The sequence below is a fragment of the Cyrtonyx montezumae genome, unplaced genomic scaffold (assembly GCF_038088225.1).
Source record: "Cyrtonyx montezumae isolate F1298 unplaced genomic scaffold, pur_monq_1.0 scaffold_3, whole genome shotgun sequence".
In the NCBI taxonomy this organism is placed as follows: Eukaryota; Metazoa; Chordata; class Aves; order Galliformes; family Odontophoridae; genus Cyrtonyx; species Cyrtonyx montezumae.
In genome coordinates, this window is record NW_027072034.1 from 23,573,392 (window position 1) to 23,596,665 (window position 23,274).

Sequence of the window (23,274 nt, forward strand, 5' to 3'; positions counted from 1 at the left end):
TCACCTGTGATTTATTTGACACGACCCATTGTCTGAATAACCATTGCCTACTCACAAATATAATTTTAGAGTCAAATAGAAGAAGGAATAAAATTACGGATATTAATAAAGGAGTCAATAGCAAGATTATGGTTAAGATTCCAGTGAGATTTTACTTTATATGTCAAAGCAACGAGGGCTTGTTTTACTTCACTTTGACATCTAAAACTGATTTTGGAAAACATACCAGGGGCCCTTCTGTCTAAGTGCTCTAATAAAAAACCTCTTCTGTAGGCAAGCACCAGAGAACAAATTACAGGATCTTTTAGCTGCACTGACAAAGTGAAGCTAAAGTTCAGAATTTCCTAATACAGAACCTTCCTCCAGGTTTCCAGTATGCACAGGATCTCCTATTAACTGAGAGGCACAGCTTTCTGTGACTTCTTCCCCATAAATCACACATAGTGGGGAATGAAAAAGAGCCACAAAGACATGCCGTACCGTAAGTGAAAAATCAGTGTCACATACATAGAACATGGTACACTGAGGACTCAGTGTTCATTTTTAGGACTAGAGCTGAAGTTAAATTTAGTAACTTTTAAGTACCTTAGTCCCTCCAGACTCTAAAAAAATTATTATTGCATTGCAATTATTTTATATTTCATGTATTCTTACTTATAAGTTATTAAGCAATCAGGAACCAAAACCAGGAAGTACACTAGCATAAGGCCATAAGACTTTCTTAGCTGTGAGTGCAGAAGAGCTTCTTAAGAAAATAATTTCCTCTTCACTAGAGCTTGCACACAGTGACTTTGATGTTTGGTCAGGTATTTTAATTGGATGCTACTCACATGTCATGTTCCTATTCTGCATCTTTATAGCTTCAACTTCCAGCCACTGTTATGCTGCTGTCTGCACTATTAAAGGGCCCATTACTATCGAATTTCTGCTTCCCATTTACATAATTACTGGCTGTGATTAAAAAGAAAAAAAAAAAAAAACCAACCCAAAAAACCATCCTTTAATCTTCTCCTTCATACTAAAAATATAAATCCATGGAATTTGATCCCTCATGACATGAGATGATTTCCAATCCTTTAATCATTTTCATGGCTTTTCTGAGTCCTCTCCATTTTTCCCACTATCCCCTTTGCACCATGGATTGAAAACTGGATAACGTATTCTAATAGTCACATACAGAGTGTATGTAATAACCCTACTCCAATATTCCATCATCTTGTTTTTTTATCAAAGCAAATTGGAATGAAAAGTGGTTATGAATTTGCATTCAGTTTATCTTCTATTCTTCTTGGCTACTCATGTGCTAATGTTTCTAGTAATGAATTCTTAATCCAGCAATTAGGAAAACTCAGTAGTTTAGGGCTATCCTTCTTCAGTTATTGTACTTAAATGATTTAATTTATCTTCCTTAATAAGGTCCAGCCCTGTAGAATTACAAGGTTTTGGAAGCACTAACCGTAATATTTGATTTTTCTTGTAAGCCAAGAGATGAGAAGCGTTAAGAATATATATAAGCAATGAATACAGTAAAAGGCTATGTCAGAGCTAATTAGTCAAGATGGTCAAGAACTTCTAAGATATAAATTGCTGGAAAGACGTATTCAGTACTTACACATTCGGTGTGCACTGGATGTACAGCAAACAGCAAAGCAGCTAGAAGAGACGTCTTTGGAGCCAGGTTTAGTCTTCTTCCTTTATTAGTGAATTGCAATCCACCCAATAATATTGAGAACACATCAAGCATCAACACTGAGATAGTACAATGCAGTATGATATTGATGACATGGAAACCAACTGGGTAGAAGCCTCCAGCAAAAAGATAATTAATTCTATGTACAAACAAAAGCATTAAGGTTAGGACTTGCATGAATAGTTAGAGACACACTAACAGACAACCTAACCAACCCCCAAACCAAGACTATGATAAACGAACAAAAGCTAATGATAAAAACAAAACAAAGGCTGAAAAATACAAGTAAACCCTGGCATGCATAGTCTTGCCACTTCATCACCACAGCAGACTAGAAACAATGTCCTGATCTTTGAGGTATTCATACAGGATACTATATTTAGAATACCAACCCTCTTCAAAGATGTATATTAATGCTGTTGTGTTAATCACACCTATGACAGGTTAGAACAGGCTACCAACACAATTTCAATATTGCAATGCAATAACACTGCACCACAAAAATCCCAGCCTATCGAGGGATACCTTGGGCTTAAGAGACATTGTGTCCACAAGCAACTTGATTAAATCTTTTTAAACAAATGCACAGTGTGGAAACTGATATACACAAAACTAAGATTTCTACTGGCATTCAAATCTGTTCGGATTGATGATGTAGAAAGCAGCTGGGTATTATCCAGCATCAGTCCAGAAAGCAGTAAAGCAGCAAGTCTTAGTAAATAATCTGTGAGACTGGTTAGAAACAAATATCATGCAGTTACCAGAAAGAGAAAGAAGTAAAAAAAATTAAGCCTAAGATCCAATCCAAGATAGGAACTTTGAGGCAAAACTGGGAGGATAAATGGAGAAGTATGTTATTTTCTGTGTGCTTTTATAAGTAGGTGAGATACATAGAAACTTATAGCTTCAAATACTTCATTTGACCAGCTTGCATCTGGCTTAAATGAAATGCACTAAAAATACCTAACTCATTATAAATGTGATACGCATAAAAGCTGGCTTTGGGAAATTAAGAAAGCCAAATTCTTACTTGTGAAAATAATATTTTATGGACCATTGCCACATGTTCATCTATATTTTCAGATACAGTAATGACAGTATCCTAGTTCTCTCTTTAAACTAACCAGGACATTACTAAAGATGGAATCTACCACAGAGGCCTTGAAAAGAAAGGGAAACGTGGTATTTAATCACTGAAAGCCTTACTAAGTTTAAGATGCTGACACATACCACTCAGTTGCATATTTTCCTCAATGGCAATGTGAAGAAACCTCAAAAGACAGTGAAACCCATTATGCTGTAAGACTAACACTGAACTCAAGAGTAAAAGCTTTTGCTTCAATCTGAGAAGGAATCTAAAATCCAATCTCAGTTCCTGGTTTAGACCAGACGCAACTCTACAGTCAGTGCCAACTCCACATTATGCAGCAGCTGGTCTCATAGCACAGAGTTGTTTGGAGAAAGTAAAGAAGTTTATGGCCCAGTTCTTAAAGATTTTTTGCATTACTGTGCCCAGTTGCTATGTGGGGATTTTTTGCTTTTTTTTTTTTTTTGTACATGGATTTGGGCAAACAGAAGTCATAAGCTAAGCATCTACAGAAGGACTCCTTGCAAACTATTAGTTGTCTGAGAAAACCAGCAAGATAAATAGACAAACATCTTTTTCTCTAGGACTCTCAGAAAAAACATTCACTTGTAACAAAAACATCAGGGGGATAGAGACAGGAAAATTACTCAGTGTCCTAGTGGCAAAAGGTCACAGCAGAAAGAATCATCAGACAGTTCACCAGCAAAACAAGGAACAGAAACTACAATAATAGTGCAAATGGCAGCAGGGCTAAGTGGAGGCAACATGCATTTTAGTTCCTTGATGACACACTGAACCATATTGCTCCAAATACCGAAGTATATAGGATGCAATCTCTGAAAAGTACATTTAAAAACAGAATGTCAAAATAATGAGTACTTAGAAGAAGAAACAATTTGAAAAATAAAACTCAAATTGAGATTAAGGCAGTGAGCAGAAACATCAGTTTAAAGAAAGGCATCCAGCTCCCTCCAGACACTTTGTCTCTCCCTTTTTCCTAATTGTCTCCTCCCTAAAATCAACATGCCAATATGTGCTAAAAAAAAATCTTCAGACCTAGAGCAAAATGGCAAGTCTCACCTGAAAGTTAGGACAGTAAGTGGTCGATAAGACTTATGACTGGTATTGCTGCTGAGTTTGCTACCCCAAAAGTCATGATGCCACAGGTCACCAAGTGGGGTTTCTGCCCTGAGGTCCTGAAATAAAAATCAGATTCTTAACATTTCTGTTTGATTCAAAGGAGCTATAACACAAATGAGTTCTAAGCAATACAACCTCATGTTACCATAGACATACCAGGTGTTTTGCTGGCTCTCTACTAACATTTGACAAGGTACAGAAGATTGCAATGAAGGTCAAGTTTGGGATGCCTGTCATACAATCACAGAATGCTTTGGGTTGGAGGGGACCTTAAAGATCATCTAGTTCCAAACTCCCTGCCACACACAGGGTTACAAACACTAGATCAGGCTGCCTGTGATCCCATCCAACCTGGTCTTAAATACTTCCAGAAATGGGGCATCCACAACCTCTCTGGGCAATCTGTTCCAGCACCTCACTCACCTCTGAGCAAAAAATATCTTCCAAACATCTAACCTAAATCTCTCCCCCCTTAGCTTAAAGTCATTCCCCCTTGTCCTATCACATTCAGATGATGGAAAAAGTCAGACTCCCTCCTGCTTGTAAGCTCCTTTCAAGTACTGGAGGACTCTGCAGGGCTCCTCTCAATGAGTTCCTCTCCCATCCTGTACATGTATCTGAGATTGCCTCAACCCAACTGCAACACCTTGTACTTGGCCTTGTTAAACCTCAATTAGATTCTTGTGTGCCCACTTTTTGAGCACATTCAAGTCATCATAAAGAATCAAAGCATCTTGACCTTTAAGTAAGCATAACTACATGGAATTTAGAAGAACAATGAGTATTTATGTCAGCTGATAATCTGGTCCAATATTTGCAATAGAATACATACAAAAGAAGACCTTTACCAAGTAGTATTGTAAAATGCCTTTAATTCCATATTGCTTTAAGGTTAAAAGGTTAAGGTTTCTTTTGCAGAAGAAGCCACTGTGACAAATAGCTATTTTTAAAACAGTGAAAGAAGGATAACTATTAATGAAAAGAAGAAAGCAAGAAGACAAAAGATAGAAAATGACAGTTATTTCTTTCTGAAGTCTTACTTTGCAAAGAATACTATTTAATTAGCAGTTAAAAAAAATTTAATACACGAAGCCAAGAATTAAGTTTTTCTGCCTACCGCCCCAAACAATTAATAGTGGAAACAAAAATAAACAAATCAAGATAATTTTGGATGGGAACAGAGCCTAAAAAAATACTAAAAACACTCTAAAGGGTAAATATACTCTTTCCTTTTCTCTTAAAGCCATGTTGATACAGAAAACATTCAAATAACCTAGACTATTGAGTGGAAAACATAGACTTTCGAGAGGACAAAAATAAGGAAGCCACCCTTTTGAAGAGGAGGACTTAGTAGCATCCTCCTTAGTTCTTTGTGAGAGTAAGCTGTTGAGCTCAATCCAATACGCTCATCTTCTACCCACCCTTACTCTCCTTTTTCCCAGGTCAAATTCTAATAAGCAAATACACAGGTTAAATACACTTAAGACAGAGCTTAAAAACAAAGTTGTACTAGCTAATGATTACTTTTTATATGAGTGCTGATGTTATGCCTGCAATCAAAGAAGTGTTACTCTACTCCTACCTTCTCTCACCCTCTTTTTTCTTTTTTTAAACAGACCAACAAATCAAAACAGACCAAATAACCAATCTAAACAACAGTAAGGAGATAAACTAGATTGCTAAACCCATGAAAGGTCTTTCAAAACCTAGTGTCCTATGTCTTACTTATTTTACATCTCCATCTACTTACAAAGTTGCCCCACTCTAACAACCTTAGCTCATTACCTCTAGTTTCTTTCAAACACTATTACTGCCTCACTTACTTCTACACTATCTTGAAAGCCCCCTGTGCTCTATAGTACCTTCCATCCTATCCTTAGCTGCATTTGTGGCCTGCCAGAAAGGCAAGAGATAACATACCACTGCTAGCCCCAATATAGAACTAAATGTCTGGGTCATGCTGAATGGCTGCTGCTAAACTGAACTCGTAATAGCTAAGTTTTTCTTTGATCTCTTAGTACATTCTGTTCCCTATCCATCAAAAAATCCAGGAAAAATAGTTTTTTATCACTTGATCAAATTTGGCCAATATCAGTTAACAATTACAGAGGGGTCTGGATAGGCTGGTTTCACAGGCTGGGGCTGATTGTATGAGGTTCACTTCAGTCACAACAGTCCCATGCAACAGTACAAGCTTGTGGCAGAATGACTGCAAGGCTGTATGAAGGAAAAGGATCTCAGTGTGCTAGGTAGTCAGCTGACTGCACATGAGCCAGCAGTGTGCCCAAGTGGCCAAGAAGGCCAATGGCATCCTGGCTTGTGTCAGAAATAGCGTACCCAGCAGGAGCAGGGAGACAATCTCACCTCTGTACTCGGCACAACATGAAGCTACACATTGGGTGCTGTGTTCAGTTTGATGTCCCACACTACAAGAAAAATACTGAGGTGCTGGAATGTGTTCAAAGAAGGGCAATGAAGCTGGTAAAGGGTCTGGAGTGCAAGTCTTCTGAAGGAACTAACATCGTTTAATTTGGAGAAGACGAGGCTCAGAGAAGACCTCACCACTCTACAATGACATGAAAGGAGACTGCGGTGAGGTGAGGATTGTCCTCCTCTCCCAGGTAATTAGTGATAGGATGACAGGTAATAGCTTCAGGTTGCACTAGGTGATGTTCAGGTTGAACATTAGGAAAAAAATTATTCTCCAAAAGAGAGGTCAGGCATTAGAACAGGCTGCCCAGGGAGGTGGTGGAGTTTCTGTCCCTGGAGGTGTTCAAGAAACATGTAGATATGTCACTTTGATTTTACTGGGTATAGTGGTGATGACTTGACTGTTAGATTTGATGATCTTAGAGGTCATTTTTGACCTGAAGGATTCTATGAATTAGGATAGAAAAGCATGATAAAAATCTTGCAACAACATACTGTCAAATGAAGAGAAGCATTCTGAAATATGTTACTAATAAACAAGCAGGAAAGTGACTGCTAACAAGGCACTCTTTGAAAAGTCCTATATTGTGGATGTAAATGAAGGCATTTTCAAGGAAAATCTTAAGAAATCAGGACTCATGGGGAATCCCATTTGAACTTAAGTATTATTTAAATGTGAAATTTCTTTACTCTTTCATAGATATTTCTGTTGTCAAGCAAAAGAATTTCATTTTTTTTCTCCCAGGACTGCAATTTTGGCCTTCAGCAAATTCCATTCCCCTATGGCATGCACAAACACTAAAGGACATAATCTGACTCTCAGAGGAGGGAAGCTCATCATCAGCCCACTAAATCAATCAATGTAGCCTGCTTTTACAGGAACAAGTTGAGACTAGGTTGTACACCAATGCATACTGAAGCCTTTGTGCTCCTCAGGATGGATCTACAGCAGTCACTGTAGCCCTCAGACTGCTGTCCAAGGATCAGCATTGTTCCTTGTACTTGTCTGTCTAAGAAATGAACTATGAGAAATACTTTTCATAGTTGTAGTAGAAGTACTACAATTTTAAAAGCACATTCTCTACATCACAAACATCTACAGTGATGGGAAATATATTTGAGACGAGCAAAGTGATATTTCTTATTCCTCCAGAATCAGACTTCTTCTGTCTTCAACAGGTAAAGCTAAATACCAGAATGATTTAGTGTTTATATTCCATCTCCTTATGACCTAGAAATTCTTTGTCACTTATCTTGTTCATGTATCTAAGTTCTGTGAGAGAAAGTTGTTTATATCAATTATTCCACAGTGCCATTACTCTAAAAAAGGAACCCATTTGCTCTATAAGTCACAACTGATAAGAAGTTACATATGATTTTCTCTGTCAGACACAACTGAAAGTACAAATCAAAGAATCTCTAAATACTTGATTAGAAGCGGCCCACACAAAGCAGGGTTCAATTCTAGAAAAAAAACTTCAGTTTTTCTACAAAAAGGCTAACAGAAAAGACACATTGTGTCTGAAGTTTATGAAAACAAAAATCATTGCTGTGTACTAGTTAAAATGCTGCTTAAAATGTCAAGAAAATATCCAGGAAACAGCCTTTAACTCAATAAAATCCAACAACTAAACGTTCCACAGTATGGTAGGCGTAGGGTTGACTAATTAATTATTTAAAACAAAAGATACACTGTTAATTTGGAAAGACTGGCTGGGGAAGGGGCAGGCAGGGGAGCTAATGCATTAAAAAAAAATAAAAAATAAAAAAAGCATGTGGTACCCAAGAAGACATTGATACAGTAACTCAGTAAATCTATGGAATTATTTCATCTGTTTTCTCTCCTATTGCAAAAGCAGAAAATATGGAAAATATGCTGTGGCTTTTAAAATGAACTCTGTTTTCTATATACTCTTCCTCCCAACTAAATAGTAGCCATCTCCTCACTTTTCTTATGGGTTTTGTGTATATATACTTCTACCTATGTGAAAATGATAATGTTGACAAAATCTCATTTAATTTCCATGGGATAATATAGGAATTTGATATGAAAAGTAGTGTAAGCCTCATACTTGTGATTGTTTTTTTTTCTTTTGTTTTGTTGTTTGTTTTTTTTAATAACAGACCAGATTTGGATTAATCTGTTTAAGCAATTGGCTGAATTTCTCAGCACTGCCAATAGCTATAATCCTAGTGAAGGTTGTTGTGTTGCACAGATAAATCAAAACATTTCTAAATTAAAAAGTGAGAGAAATGGAGAAAGGTTACAAGTGTGGAAGTTCTACAGGAACAAAACAATAAAACAATTTGCCTCATTTCAAAATCAGTCTTATGTCTGCTCTTTCAGGACATTAAAATATTATAATTGTGTCCCAAATAAAACTTTGCAGAATGAAACCCTTCCAGGAGTTGTGTAATATAAAATATAATGCCTTAAAAAAAATACAACAACAGAAAAACCAAACTACAGTAGGATCTTAATTTGTTGAGAGTATTCTTGTAGAAGCTTTGAGATTTAGTTCCAGTTTGATGGATGTACCTTCTCCCTGTACATTTATAACTTGAGGCGTGATGACATATATAAGCATAATATAAATTTGTCTGAGTAAAGAGTAGTACTGTGGGGGCTCTAAAATGCCCACTGCAGTAAGTTGCCTCAAAATTTTGTGCATCTCAGTTTTTAAGTAACTCAAGAATTACACATTGCACGTATGATCTATTTTAAAGAGGGCACAAAAATATTCTGCCTATATTTCCAAAACTACTGCTATGACAGAAACATTAACTAGAGAAAGAACACTGGAAAAAATAAGCTTTCATTGTTCCTTTAACATTTTTATGGCATAAACCACAGCTGGAGAATCCTGCACACTATGACTGGTTAGTTATCTTACAATCACAGTGTATTCACGCACCACTCCAAGGAGATAATGAAAAAATCTCTTATTTACTATAAAGAGATACTGGAAAAATCTAATGCATACTCTCTCTTACTTAGAAATGAGCATAAGATAAGATTTATAGGCAGTCTTGATGTATAGGTAACCTGTGAAGAAGTGTGATCAAACAACACATCTAAATTAGCTGCAATCCTAGATAACGCTGCCTTAGATGACAAGTAGACAAAGTCCATCTGGCATGGCAGAAAGAGATCCCTTCCCCTTGATCATATAGCAAGACTTGCCAAGTGGAATATTTCGACCAAAAATTAAAGATGGCGCATTCTGAGGAAAAAAAAAAAATCAATCCCTTTTAATTTGCTCACTCTTTTGTATTATGCATTGGAACCCAAGTCATGTTTTTCAAATGGCTTTAGGAATAAGATTTTGTTCAGTTTTTCAGCTGCACAGCTTGCCTGTCAATGATAAAGAAAGCTTACTTCAAAAAAACAAAACAAAAAAACAACAAACAACCAAAAAAACACAAACTCATGAAAAATAAAACTCAAAAAAAAATTATATATATATATATATACCAGAAGGAAGTGCTCTACTAGGGTGAATATTCTGGGTCTCCTTAGATAAGCTGTTGCCATCATTTCTTTCCTATTAACGCTTAATGGGAAGAAGAAAGAAAAAAATAAAAAAGGAGAGACAAACCTTATTATTGATGATGGCTTCAGAATCATCAAAGACAAAATCTCCATCATAGCTGTTAGCAAAACAGAGGAAGGAAATTAATGCCACAACAATCTTAGCCCAGCATGACGGAAGGAGGAACCATGATACATCATGGTCCAGGTTAGGTTCTGCCTGTGCCATTCTGTGAAATCCTTGTTCCAAGTTGGGAGCTTCAGCATTATGCTGGTTGCAAATCTGAAAGAAATAGATACAAATGCTCAGTTACACTGCCATTCCACTGAAATAAATGAATAAATAAAATTAAAATGGAAGGCTGTGCTGGGAGAATGAAATTTCACACAGTCTAACACCTTTGTTTCAGAGCGCTTGATGATCGCCAGAACATACCTCAACTTTATTTTGTACATCAAATTTGGAAGAAAGACAGTTTCTCGTGGTTAACATGCACAGAAATAAAAGCCAAGAAATTTCTACATTGAAGTTAAAGCTCTGGTACAGATACATTCCAAAGTCTTGAGCAAGACACTTTTATTTCTTACTCTTCTTTTCAAGTATAACAAAGCGGGGCATCGCAGGGAGTGATAAAGTCCCTACGAGAACGATAACCATTATAATTTCCTTACAAAGGAGTGAGGAGTGAAGAAACACAAGCAATTGGAGAGAGCCGGCTAATGGACTAGGCCTAAATCTCCACAACACCAACGATCAGACAATAAAGTATCGCACAATTAAGACTCAAAGCTTTCGTAGTTCACATCTCAGATACAGCACAGGCTTCATTCCACCTCACGTCTCCACAGGCTGTTGAGGCAAACGGAAAGGCAGTTTACCCACGAGCCACCTTTAGCTCAGCAGGGTCACGCCCGCTGCCCCCAAACGCTGCTCTGCCGGGACAGCTGTTTTACCTCCGCTTCTCCAGCGCTCCCACAGCACGGCGTGCGCTGCTACAAGCGGCACGGGCGAGCCTACAGACTGAAAACTACAGCAGAAGCCGGGCGGTGCGCGTGAAGTTTGCAAGTGCGGCACACGCAGGAGCTCAGCCCGCTGCCCGGCGCTCCCAAGCGCAGCACAAAGCCGGGCACGGCTCCCTGCCGCCCAGCGGTCCCTCGGGGACCCCGCAGCGGAGCTGTGCCACCCGAGCGACAGCGCGGCTCCTCGGCCGAGCAAACCAGGCCGGGAGAGCTTTTAAAGCGCTCCAGCTCCTCAGCGTTCCCCTCGCCCAGAAAGTTTCCCTGCTCTGTTTACCGACGGAGGCTCCCTGAGCGATCGCCAACCCGTCCGGAGCGGCTCCGCGCTCCGCCGCCACCCCGCTGCCCGCCGGGGGGTCGGGACCCGCAAGCGGCGTTACCTGCGAGGAGAAGGAGCCCGCGCGGCATCTCCCCGCCGGGTGCCAAACTCTCCGGCCGGCGAGCCCCAGCCGGAGCGGCCGCCGGGGGAGGGACCGCCGCTTCGCCTCCGGGAAACATCCCCGCGGCCCATTGGCCGCGCGGCCGCCCCACCCCTCCTTCTCCCCGCCCCGCTCTCCCCGCCCAATGGCGGCGCGGTGTGACGCGCGGCGGGCCGGGCTGAGCTGGGCGAGCGGGGTCGGTGTGAGGCCCTGAGCGTGTGACCCGCAGGAAGGCGTTGCAAACCGGCCCGGGGTGCTGTGTCCGCTCGCTGTGAGGGCTCCTCGAGCCGTAGGATGGGGGGGGAGGTCCCGCTGAGCTCAAGGCGTAAGGAAGCCAGCTTTGTCGGCTGTGCTTTGTTCGTGCACGTCTTGCGTGAAAGTGCGGCGAAGTATTGAGCTATAGGACCAAACCGTTAGGGAGGAAGCTTTCCTAAAAACAAAACAAAACAAACAAACAAACAAAAAAAACCCATTAAAATCTTAACGGACTGAGGTAGGACGAGGAATGCTGGCTGAGAGCCAGGCAGGCAGAGGTGTACGATTTGCTGTGCTTTTCTTTCTTTTATTTCTTTGAGATATTCGCACGATCAAGCTTCAAATGAACAAGGTTATTTTCCAGCTCTTTCGTGGCTTCATCTCTCGCGTTGAAATGCTGCTCTGCGGAGGGCTGCAGCGGCTGTCACCCACAGGCGGCTGCTTTACACCTGCTGTCAAATATCGGGCAGCTTGGCTGCTTGGGAGGCAGCAGCTGAACCAGCACAATTTCCAGGCTAGTATGTTGTTAAAGCATACGTGAAATTCTCACTTTTAAGGTGCTTGTCTGTAATGCGGGCTTCGTCCGTAGCTACCATGAAGCTTCTGGATGGGAAAGTGGTAGAAAATTGGCAACTGCCTGTGGCAAAGCCTGTTGTTCGCCAGTCAGAGCTCACAGAAACTTCTGGCATTTTTATCACTAAATCTTAAATAAATACATAAAGATTGTGAGCTGCCAAACAGCCTTGCAGTTAAAAAAGAACTTGTCCACTCCGCTTGTCCTCGACCTTAGTGACATAGGTGGATGCATTCCGTAAGCATCGTGTCCTTTAATTCGATCATAAACTTAGAAACAAAATGGCAGATGCATGTCTTTATGTTTTTTTTTTTGTTGTTGTTGGGCTGCCTTATGAGTTCAAGATGAAATGTGAGATAATCTCTAACAATACGTCTTCTAGGTTTACTCCTAAAATCAGAAGCAGTGAGATTGATATCACTACCAAAACCAGCCGGTTTGCCACACTGCATTAGTCATAATAAGGAAGTACTTGGTTCCTCAGTGTCACATTTCCTTTCTGATCCAACTTAAGGCACCCAAACTAATGCACAGAAAGTATTAGCAATTTAAATTCTTGTCAACTGTCTTCCCAGTTTTTCCAGATCCAGCAATCTTGTAGAGATGACAGTACTTATTTACATTTTAAACCTCTAGCCTTTACTAACGGAAAGACCTCTATGTGGAAGAGAGGGGGGCAATTCAGGAAAAAACAAAACATCCTCACATAGGATGCTAATTAAAACTAACATGCATATCATTTATTTATTCTTCTATCTTCTACAAATTCCAGTGAACTAAATTTCAGTTCATCCTTAAACATGAACATCTGTAGAAATCGCTTTTAGTTTAAGTGAATGCAAATATATGCGAGATTCTGTGAACGAAGGTTGAGGTTTACCTCATTGGACTAATTGTGACAATTGCTAGACCTACATCAGTTGAGTCGCTTTCACATTTCTATATTATATTTTGTTCTGCCAAGGCTTTGACATTTTCATGCTTGCTGATGTATTTATTTCTACTAATGTCTCATTCCCATCAGATACTCATCTTACTATCTCCTTTGCTCGTATTTCTTATACATCCACACATCCCTAATCTATGTTTTATAACTGGAAATTCATTTGTTTGGTGCAAGTCTGCTGATATCATCATTTCTGGGGAAATTTATCTAATTTACACAGCCAGGTTAACAGATTATATAAATCTCCTCATCACCTCATGTTGGTACAATACTGATTAACATTTCCTTAAGGCATTGACAACACACCCAGAAGTCCGTCCTTCCCTTACTTTAATTTTGAAGTAAATTTATTTGTTATTTTTAAAATTATTTTATTCTTTTTATGACCTTCTGTTTCAACCCAAAGAAACCCATAGCTAGTACCTGCCCCCTAATTCCCTCAAAATCAGATTTAAATCAGCTACACTTGTGTAATTTGTCTCCAGTCTCTTTGTTGAGTTATTATAGCACTTCATTTTAAAACAGCTCCTAAATACAACACCTTTTTTTTTTTTTTTTTTTTTTTGTAATATGCATTTTCTTGGAAGGTATATGTCTGAGGAGATTATCTATCTCCTTGCACTGTAGTTTTCTCAGTGTGCTACATTGATCTATCTAAGTGGCAATCACGTCCTTATTTTTAGAAGCCTGCCATTGCAGATTTGCACAAAGGCCAATCTTCCTTTTGTAAGAAGGGAGTGTGCAGGAGACATATTTCAAAGGATCAGCATTTGTAAGTATTGCAGTGACTTTGCAGATGAGAATAAAATGTCAGTCACTCTGGAAATGAGGGATTCAGCCAAAATATTTCAGAAGCCTTGAAAGAATATCAGTCTTTACCTTAGCTGTGTTAAAAAAGCTGCATCTTTGTTGCTGAAAAATCCATCATCATTGGATTTTGCCTTCATAAATGTGGGTGTGGCCATTGAGCACAAATGCTCTCAACTGGAAATAATCTTCTCCTGAATGGTTGGGACAAGCACAGACATTATATGCCAATGTGCTAGCTGTTTCTTAAATGTAATTTAATGATCTTTTTCTCTAGGCAACTTCTGTGTCATGTACTTGTTCTGCTACAAGGCATTTTAAGCAGCAGAAAGTCTTAGGTAGTTTATTTTGCATGTAATTATATAGATAGGTGGATTTGCACGAGTATACATATATTTGTATACACAGGTAAACTCTTTTGGCTGTTATAGTTGCAGCCTTGTTTAACTGTAAATGGTAAAAACAAAACACAAATGAAGCAGGAGTTACAAGATGGTTGTGAGAGATATGGAGGGAATGCAGGGTGGTTTTACAGGGATTTGTCTCATATTCCTACACCTCTGCTGCAGTAACTGCAGTTCCCATCATGCCCCGTGCCAGTCATCTTCGTTAAGAAACTGCTCTATTTTTCACTTTACTTTCTTGCTGGCCATCTGCTCCAGATTCAGTTTATTCTTCCAGCAGGTCGAGGGAGGTGATCCTCCCCCTCTACTCTGTCCTGGTCAGGCCTCACCTGGAGCACTGTGTCCAGTTCTGAGCTCCTTGGTACAAAAAAGACAGGGATTTCCTGGAAAGAGTCCAGCAGAGGGCCACAAAGATGATATAGGGCATGGAGCACCTCTCTTATGAGGAAAGGCTGAGATACCTGGGTCTGTTCAGCCTTGAGAAAAGAAGACTCAGAGGAGATCTGATCTACATATATAAATACCTAAGGAGTGGGAGGCAAAGGGACAAGGCTGGACTCTTCTCAGCAGTGTGTGGTTATAGGACAAGGGGATATAGCCACAAACTGAAGCATAGGAAGTTCTGCACAAAAGTCCATGAGAACTTCTTCCCAGTGCAGTGAGGGAGCAGTGGCACAGCTGCACAGAGAGGTGGTGGAGTCTCCTTCTCTGGAGATGTTCCAGACCCGCCTGGACGCCTACCTGTGCAACCTGGGCTAGGGAGCTGCTGTGGCAGGGGGTTGGACTCCATGATCTCTGGAGGTCCCTTCCAACCCCTACAGTTCTGTGCTTCTGTGATTAACCAGAGCTTTGAGTATGTTTACTAATGAATGGCTGGCCCAGACTTCTTGACTATCCAGCCATCACATAGAAAACAAAATAGCCAGGACTCTTGGTGAAAGAGTGTGTCAGGTTGCTACCCTTTACACAGCTGTTATGATTTCTATAAAACATATAAGAACTCTACATCCTTGAGTTGGTGATCCTGCACTTTGTTAAATCTGTGGGCCGTAAGTATTCAGAAAAGGATTAACAAGCAAATCCCATCATATATATATGTATGTATATGTATGTATATACATATATATATGTATTTCTCCTTAGAAGACAGGTATTCACTCAAGTGTTAGATACTTCAGCCCTATTACTGTAGAAATATTCTTGCTCAGTGGATGAAAATGGGTGGATCTACTTAAGACTTGTTGCTAAATTCATGTAATGTTTAGGGTGGATTTGAAGTATTACAGCTCAGAGTTACATTTAACCATGTATTATCCTTTCCCCACATAGATAGTTAACAATCATTAAAAATAAATAAATTAGTAGTTAATCCTGAAAGAGAACTATGCTCAACTCTAGGCATGGTTGTGAAAGTTGTTCTTGACAGTATAAAATGGGAATGCTGTAGCAGGTCAGGAGCTTGTGAATAACAAAGATTCTGCCACTCTATTGCTCTCTGAACCATAAGAATCTGCAGTTCTTCAGAAATAATACAAGATACACTTTGGCTTTCATAGCAAAAATAAACAGCTGTGTATTGATAATCAACCAGTGCAGCAATGTAGTTACGCCAACTCGTTCAACATTAAGCCTCAAGCTACTTCACTCTTTGCATCTGCCTTGACTTTTGTGGTGTTAAATACAAAATTTTCACTTAACTGGGATACATTTTCCCCCTCCATTCTCTCTGTGCTAGACATTGAAATAAAAGTAACTGTAAATGCTTGACACAAAGAAGCAGAAGATAAAAAAGACAATTTAAATGGAAAGTGGAACTCTTAAATCATTTTAAAGGTACTCAAATTTCCTTTCTTTTTTATTTAAAGCCGTATGAGAAAAAGACTGAAAACCTAGTAGGGCTGGTTGTATGTGCTAGCATTATATGATTTAAGAATATTTCTGAGTTTTTCAATAAAAACAAACAAACAAACAAAAAAACAGTATTGTCCTAATCAAAGTCTTTACAAGCATCTCTGTTCTGTCAGAAACAATTTATAATTCATCATTTTTACTTTCTAATTTAGTAGTATTTTATCTATGTTTATATAAATATGTAAATGTTTGTATATACATAGAACTACGAATAGGTGCATTTAAAAACCTCTGTCTTATGGTTAAATTGATCAGAACTTCATTGTATACTACACAAAATTGTACTGCAATACATTAAAAGATTAAAGAAATAATATCATAGTGGAAAAACAGAAAGCATTTTAAACAGATTTGCTTGAGAAGCCTTTGCAGATGTGATCAAAGAACCAAGACATTTGTTTGCCTTTCAATTTATCACATGATATTAACAAATTGGATTTGCATTCACAGTTATAGCGATTTGCCTAAGTGAAATATGAGTGTTGAGTATGGTAAGTAAGTCAGGAGAAGACAGTTTGTACCAAGCGATAAAATTATGATATGAGGTACAACGAAACAATGAGTTGGGGTCTGTACCTTTTTCAGTGTAAAGGTTCCCTTTCCAATTATATTTAGCATTTCAGCTACGGGTCCAGCCTTGTCTTTTATTCCTTTTCACAGACCTACTTACCTAACAATGGGTTCCATGAAATCTTGAAAGTTCAACCACATGTAAAGAACACTATGACCAAGACCTATATATAAAACGTAGGTGTAAAAAATGATCTTTAAAGCCAGCCCTAAAAATGGGAGAGACCTCTTGGGAAATATATGCAATGAAGTACTGTGTAATATAATGAAGTGCAGAGAGGTGTGAAAAGAGAATCCAGTTCATAATTCATAAATCAAAGTCTAAATTAAAAAGACCTTAAAACTGCAACAGTGTTTGAGGCAAAAATGTTGAGCATCATCATCTAACCAGTAGGCATTATACAACATCAGAGTATAGATCAATACATCAGATGGCAGCAATGCCATCAAATGCAGAAATAATTTTAATTGTGTTTCTTCTATTAGTAAAATGAAGCTGGTATTCTTAACTAAAATCATTTTGTTTCACAGACAGGTATGTCTGTAAGCGTGAGATCAGACACTGATGCCTGAGTTTTAGTATGCACCCAGGAAAGCACTGAGACATTTAAGATGTGAGTTATTGTGGAGTGTAGCTAGAGCGGCTACTTTTAGACAATTTCTAGCTGCAATTTGTAATAACATTTTACTTTCATTTCTTGCAGGAGAGGGTGGTGAGTAATAAGGCATTCAAGAAGAAATAGTGAAATAGTTCTTTCTTTCCTTCCTTCCTTCATTTTTTTCCCCTCTTCTCTTAGAGTAGCAAAAAAAAGCTTTCCACTGTGTTGATGGAGAAACTGAGGAATGGTGAGTTAAAGTTGCTTAGCCATGGTTGCACAGCAATTAAACATCAAGAGCAGGAAATAGGAACCTACAGAGCTGATTAGAATATGGCCTTTTCCTTCCTGTGTGGAATTCTGAGGTATTGGAAAAACTTCTCCTGCCTGTCCAAGAGAACTCTATTTGAGGAGAAACAAGACTGAATTTTTTCAGCAAGCCAGCTAACATCTGGAAGGCTTTTCAACTGCTGTGAATTAGAATTGGTACGAACACTTTGGGCAGTCTGCCACAGTCTCTGAATGCTGTGGTTCTCTCTGGCTGTCTGACTGGAGAGGAAAAGATAGTTCTCATCTCTCTCCCCACTCCAACTTCTGTTCTGTGGTTCCTGGCCTGGAAGATATTTGTCCATTATTTGATTGTTTCCTGTGGGGAAATTAGTCAGAAAGATATTTCACAACCAGCTTTAGCCAACTCATGTGGCTCCTAAAACAGCCCCTTCTGCAGAATTCAGTCAGAAGGATGCTTTGTACAGAGCCTAATATATATATATTTTTCTTGCTGCCTACTGGGCCCTAACTCATATTTCTTTTCTGGTAAGGTAGGGCCTGTGGATCAGATTCCTGTTGTGACTGACATTGCACAGTGATGTAGGAAAGATGGAATCTCTGCTCAGAGATTACTTTCATCCCCAATTTTTTCCACATTTAAACTAATAGAGCTGCATTTGTTTAATGACATTTAATAGACCCTGTAAGGAGTAAGGCAGGACCATCCTTCCATCAGTGTTGTTCTTCTGCATGGACATGAAAAAACCATTTACGTGCCCTTCTGCTCTGATACTGCTACAGAGCTCATTAAATCTTCTTGCAAGGAAGGCCTGAGGGTTATTAATTACTCAGTTTTTCCATGTATAAAATGGGCAGAAAGCTACTAATCTGTTGACAAGTCTGCAGGAAGCTGTCCAACTGTGAAATGATACTGAAAATTCCATTTTCCTCAGAGATATTGTCATCTCCTCATTTTTTTTTCCTCTTTTTTTTTTTTTTTCTTCTAAATATGTTAGGAAGGCACTTCTCATTACCATGGAGACTAATATTTTATTGCAAAGACTGTAATTGCAAGCAAGTTTCAAGGTTGCAAGCACATTTTCCAGAAATCAGGTCAATTGATGAAGTACCTGCACTCACTGTCAACTGCTACAGTGCACATCACTTTTATTCTGAGTCTTATTTACATTCCAAGCCCCAGGGCTCAGCTGCCAGCAAATCAATTGTGGAATTGTTGGGCTGTGATAGATTCTGCAACAGGATAATAAAGGGAAAATAACTTCACTGAAGGGTAAACTTGCTTGCATCTACCCCAGGGTATGGCGGAATAGCAACATGTATGCAAGCAGTGACAGCAGAAGAGTTGATGCCCCACAGGATCATATGTTGGCTTACCCATAGCAAGTTGTTCTTGTAACTGCAGCAAAAGATAGATGGCTCAGTGCATTGCAAATCAAGATCTGCCTAATAATAAGCATCACTTGCAATTATTCATTTAGATGAGCTGCTGAGAAAGAGAAAAAAATTAGTACCATTCTTTTCTTTCATATTCTTTTTTTTTTAATCACCAAAGACACATTAATTAATATTAAAAAAAAGACAAAATGACAAAAAAGAAGAAAGATATAACTTCAGTTTTCAGGCTAGATGTGAAAATATGAAAAATTAACTCTAGTCCCACTCCCTGAGGCAAATATAAAGGGAGGTTTTCAGCAAGTTTGTCCCTTTGAACCTGCTGTAGAAACCTTCAGGCAGAATACATAGACATAAGAGATTCCTTGACTACATCTTGGGGAAAGGACATTTCTACTCATTTCTTTGTATTTACTCCCTTCCAAGAAAGTGAAATACTGGAAAGAAGTTTTTCACAGACATAATGGCCTTCATGTTCTACCATTATCCAGACATTAGTAATTTTTAGTAGAGATATATGTAGCTTTAAAAAACCCTTGACAATCAATGTGCTTTTTAAGCATATATATGCTTTATCATCTGAAGAATATAAAGCCAAGTGCTTTATTGTCTGTCGACCGCATTGGTAACAACTGTATAAAAGAAAATCAACATTTCAGTATGGAAGATCAGAACTGTAGCCCTAGCTAGTACCAATAGACATTCATGTTATCTTCTAAAGCATTTTTTTTCCCCAAGTGCAGTTGGTTTTGAAACCATTTTCCAAGATATCAGCTGTCTGTGTGAAAGTCTGCTGTACTTCCCAGAATCAAGCCTAGGTAATGCCATGTCCCAGAGCTCAAATGTAAACTGACTTGTGTGTCAAAAGGATGCAATCCTAGACTTCTTGGCTAAATCATCTCTTCGTATAATGCAGTAGAGATATGTTAGAAAATATGGTTGCGTATCATTAATGAACAAACATTTCTGAAGGAGCAAATTAACTTGAAAGGAGTTTAAAAGTCTATCATGATGCTCACTAACTATGGAAATAAATTCAGGGAAAGTGCTTGATTTGGTAAAAGACTGCTAAACTTGTTTGAAATATAAAAAAAATGTTAACATTGTTGTTCAGCTTTATGACTCTTCTTAAATTATGGATTTAGTGAGACCTGATAGTGGAACTCCAAATTCTGCATATAAATGTTTAAAATGTATGAATAGTTAAATGTATAAATGCATTTCATTAACATATTACATCTGAAATACTAGGCAGTAGTCAACAAATGATATACTAAAAAAACAAATGGGAGTGATATCTCCTCTATTTAGCAGAATAAAAAGGGAAAAAGTGAAAGTTAAGAATTAAAAATTAAGGCCTAAGGCAATGATTACAACAGGCAATAATTGCAATTATATCATCCCAGGATGTTCTATAATATGAATTTTTAAATATTTATTTAGTGTAGTTATGGCTCCATAAACATTTAGCAAAAGATTAATAGCTCTCAACTGCAATAATAACTTCTTCACTTTTTTAAAAAATTATTATTATTATTTTGTGCATCTCAGTCATGCTCATGCCATTGTTTCTACAATTCCTTTATGAACCATTATTTTATGTATTTAGGTTCACCAAATCTTGTTCTGGAATTGTGCATCATAATCAGTATCAAATCCTTTAAGTATTAAGCTGAAGTCTGTTCATAGAAGATGAAATTTGTTTAAAATCTTGATCCATCTTAGGAATTAAAACAAGCAACTTAGAGGAAAAAAGAACATTCTAAAATCTTTAGAAGGCTTCATGACATGATTCTCCTGGATGATAGATAGAAAAAGCCTGCTAAGTTTCTATAGGGTCAAAGCATATTTATATAATTATATCACTGTTTTTCCATGTTGTTGTACACTCAATAATGCTGAAAAAGGGATTTTCTTTTCTCAGGCAATGAACCTGGCAAGCTGAAGGCAAGTTTTTCATAATGCCTAACTTTCCTTTTGCTCTATATTCCCCTGTATGGCTTCAGTGGCTACAAGTAGAGACTAACAAAGTTCCTTTTATTAGACTTCTAGAATTATGTGGAGTTAGTCATTCTAAGTTATTCCCAAGGGTCTCACTGTCACCTCACGCAAGTTTTGGTTCAAGGAAAATCTAGAGTATCCAAAATGCCTGTGTATTTAGGTGTGTACACCAGCTCCATCTTTTTTGTTCACAGTGCAGTGAGGGAGCAGTGGCACAGCTGCACAGAGAGGTGGTGGAGTCTCCTTCTCTGGAGACGTTCCAGACCCGCCTGGACGCCTACCTGTGCAACCTGGGCCAGGGAGCTGCTTTGGCAGGGAATGGACTTGATGATCAATACAGGTCCCTTCCAACCCCTACAGTTCTTTGATTCTATGATTGTTGAAGGTTCTCAGGTTTTGGAAGTAGGAGATCTTGCTTTTCCCAGTTAAAGGCTGTATTGGTTTACATATTACTGCTTTTTTTTTTTTTCTTCTTTTTGTTCCTAAATAACTAAACGTATAATTTCTGTGAATTACTTCAGTATTGTCTTACAGTGTGTGTTGCTAGCAATTAAGTCTTAAGTCAGCAAGGAAAGTATTCTTATATGAGGCCTCCAAGGGCCACTTAAGCTGTTGATGGTATGTACTCACTGGAGAAAGCCTATCAAGGTCAATTGGAATACTTGAGCAAATCCTTATCAGTATGAATGAGGACGGGTAAGGAGTCTGTGCTTAGATTTGGAAGATATAAGCAGTATTTAAGTATACTATTTAAATTCAGATTTACCATCTTTCTTTTATCCCTTAAAGATAATTACCTCTCTGATGCCATAGAGAAGGGTGACAGTGACCATTTTCTTTATAAGCTCATTGCTATGAGGCTTATATAAAAACACCTCTTGGATTTTATGCTTAGGAAAGATAAAACAGCTGACAATGAAAACAATGTTCCAGTTTCTGAATCCAGCTTGCTATTTTCTGCATCAGGTTTATTGTTCTGACTCAGCCCCATGTTACTCAAGCAAAATCCCAGATCAGTAAAGATTATACACATAAAAATAACACTGGAAAATAATCAGAATTTGTTGGTATAAAGATATATTAATGCATGACACGAACAGGGTAATCCTTACCTGTACCTTTTCCACGAAGCTGAGAGAAGGGAAGAGAGTGCAGCTTATCAGAGTGGAACAGTACTCAGGTGTGTAATTTACAGCAAGCCTCCCAGAGTGCTAAATAGGAAAAGCAGGTGACAGCAGATGAAGTTTAAATGTGTGTGTGCATATATATAGACATATTTATACACACACTTTTACATACGTGTATATATTTTTATATATCTATGTACTTAAAGGAGTGAGCCACTGTAATGATTGCTGTAAATATAATTTCTGGAAATATGTTTGAAGAGGAATATAAGCAGTGTTTTAAAACATCTCCTGATAACTGAATTATGTTTGAGCATTCGCCTTGCTGTTTCTTTCTGCCATATTCATGTAGGGTATTGCAGATTTTGTGGCTTTGACATTTAGACATCAGAGATTTTAAGCCTATTCTCATCACACAAGTGTAAGTTCTGTGCATCTTTCAGAACTCAATGCCTATCCTACCACTGACTGTGATTCAGGGAGGACGGGATTTGGTACAGATGATTTCTTCTGTTCTCAGCTGATAATCTGCAGTGATTTTTGGTGTAACAGGATAATGGCTGTCAGAAGGTTGAAATCAGCTTTGCAGTAAATGTATTCTTAAGATTGCATCCATTTTTGTTCTGTCTTGCTAAGCTTTCAGTTTAGTGTAAGTCTTGAAGGGCTGTAGGGGTACCCTGTATAAACATAAGGAAGACACCAAGAGTTCTGATGTAAATTTGAGTAAGGCATAATGAGTTGACTGCTGTCTTTCTCCATTCCTAGCCTCCCTATCTCCATACATATATATATAGGTCTGGTGTATATGTAACATACTATAAGATAAAAGGCAAAGTTGAAGCAAATCCTGCCCCATTTGAAAACAAATGAAGTTATACATTGCTATGGGCTTTTAGTATGACCGCGTTTTCGAAGACAGCTTGATAAACTAAATACAGAGCAAAGAGATGTCATATTTAACTTTTAGCGACACATTTATGATGAATACATGCCACAGATATTGACTTAATTGAACCAGCTAACAGTGACTCTATTTTCAACAAATGCTTTTAACTGTAATACGCATGCAAAGTAATTGTGTGGCT

At 38.4% G+C, this 23,274-nt stretch overlaps 1 protein-coding gene across 1 annotated transcript in view; it reads right to left on the bottom strand.

Moving 5' to 3' along the window:
- TMTC4 (transmembrane O-mannosyltransferase targeting cadherins 4) overlaps nt 1-11,347 on the bottom strand; it is a 50,316-nt gene extending 38,969 nt beyond the window's left edge. Inside the window, exons 1-4 of the mRNA XM_065740770.1 lie at nt 11,277-11,347; nt 9,947-10,162; nt 3,858-3,973; nt 1,613-1,829 (exon numbers count right to left, since the gene is read on the bottom strand). Coding sequence (XP_065596842.1) covers nt 1,613-1,829; nt 3,858-3,973; nt 9,947-10,108 — 495 coding nt within the window. The 5' untranslated portion in view covers nt 10,109-10,162; nt 11,277-11,347. The remainder of the gene's footprint in view (nt 1-1,612; nt 1,830-3,857; nt 3,974-9,946; nt 10,163-11,276) is intronic.
- Nucleotides 11,348-23,274: the final 11,927 nt, after the last annotated feature.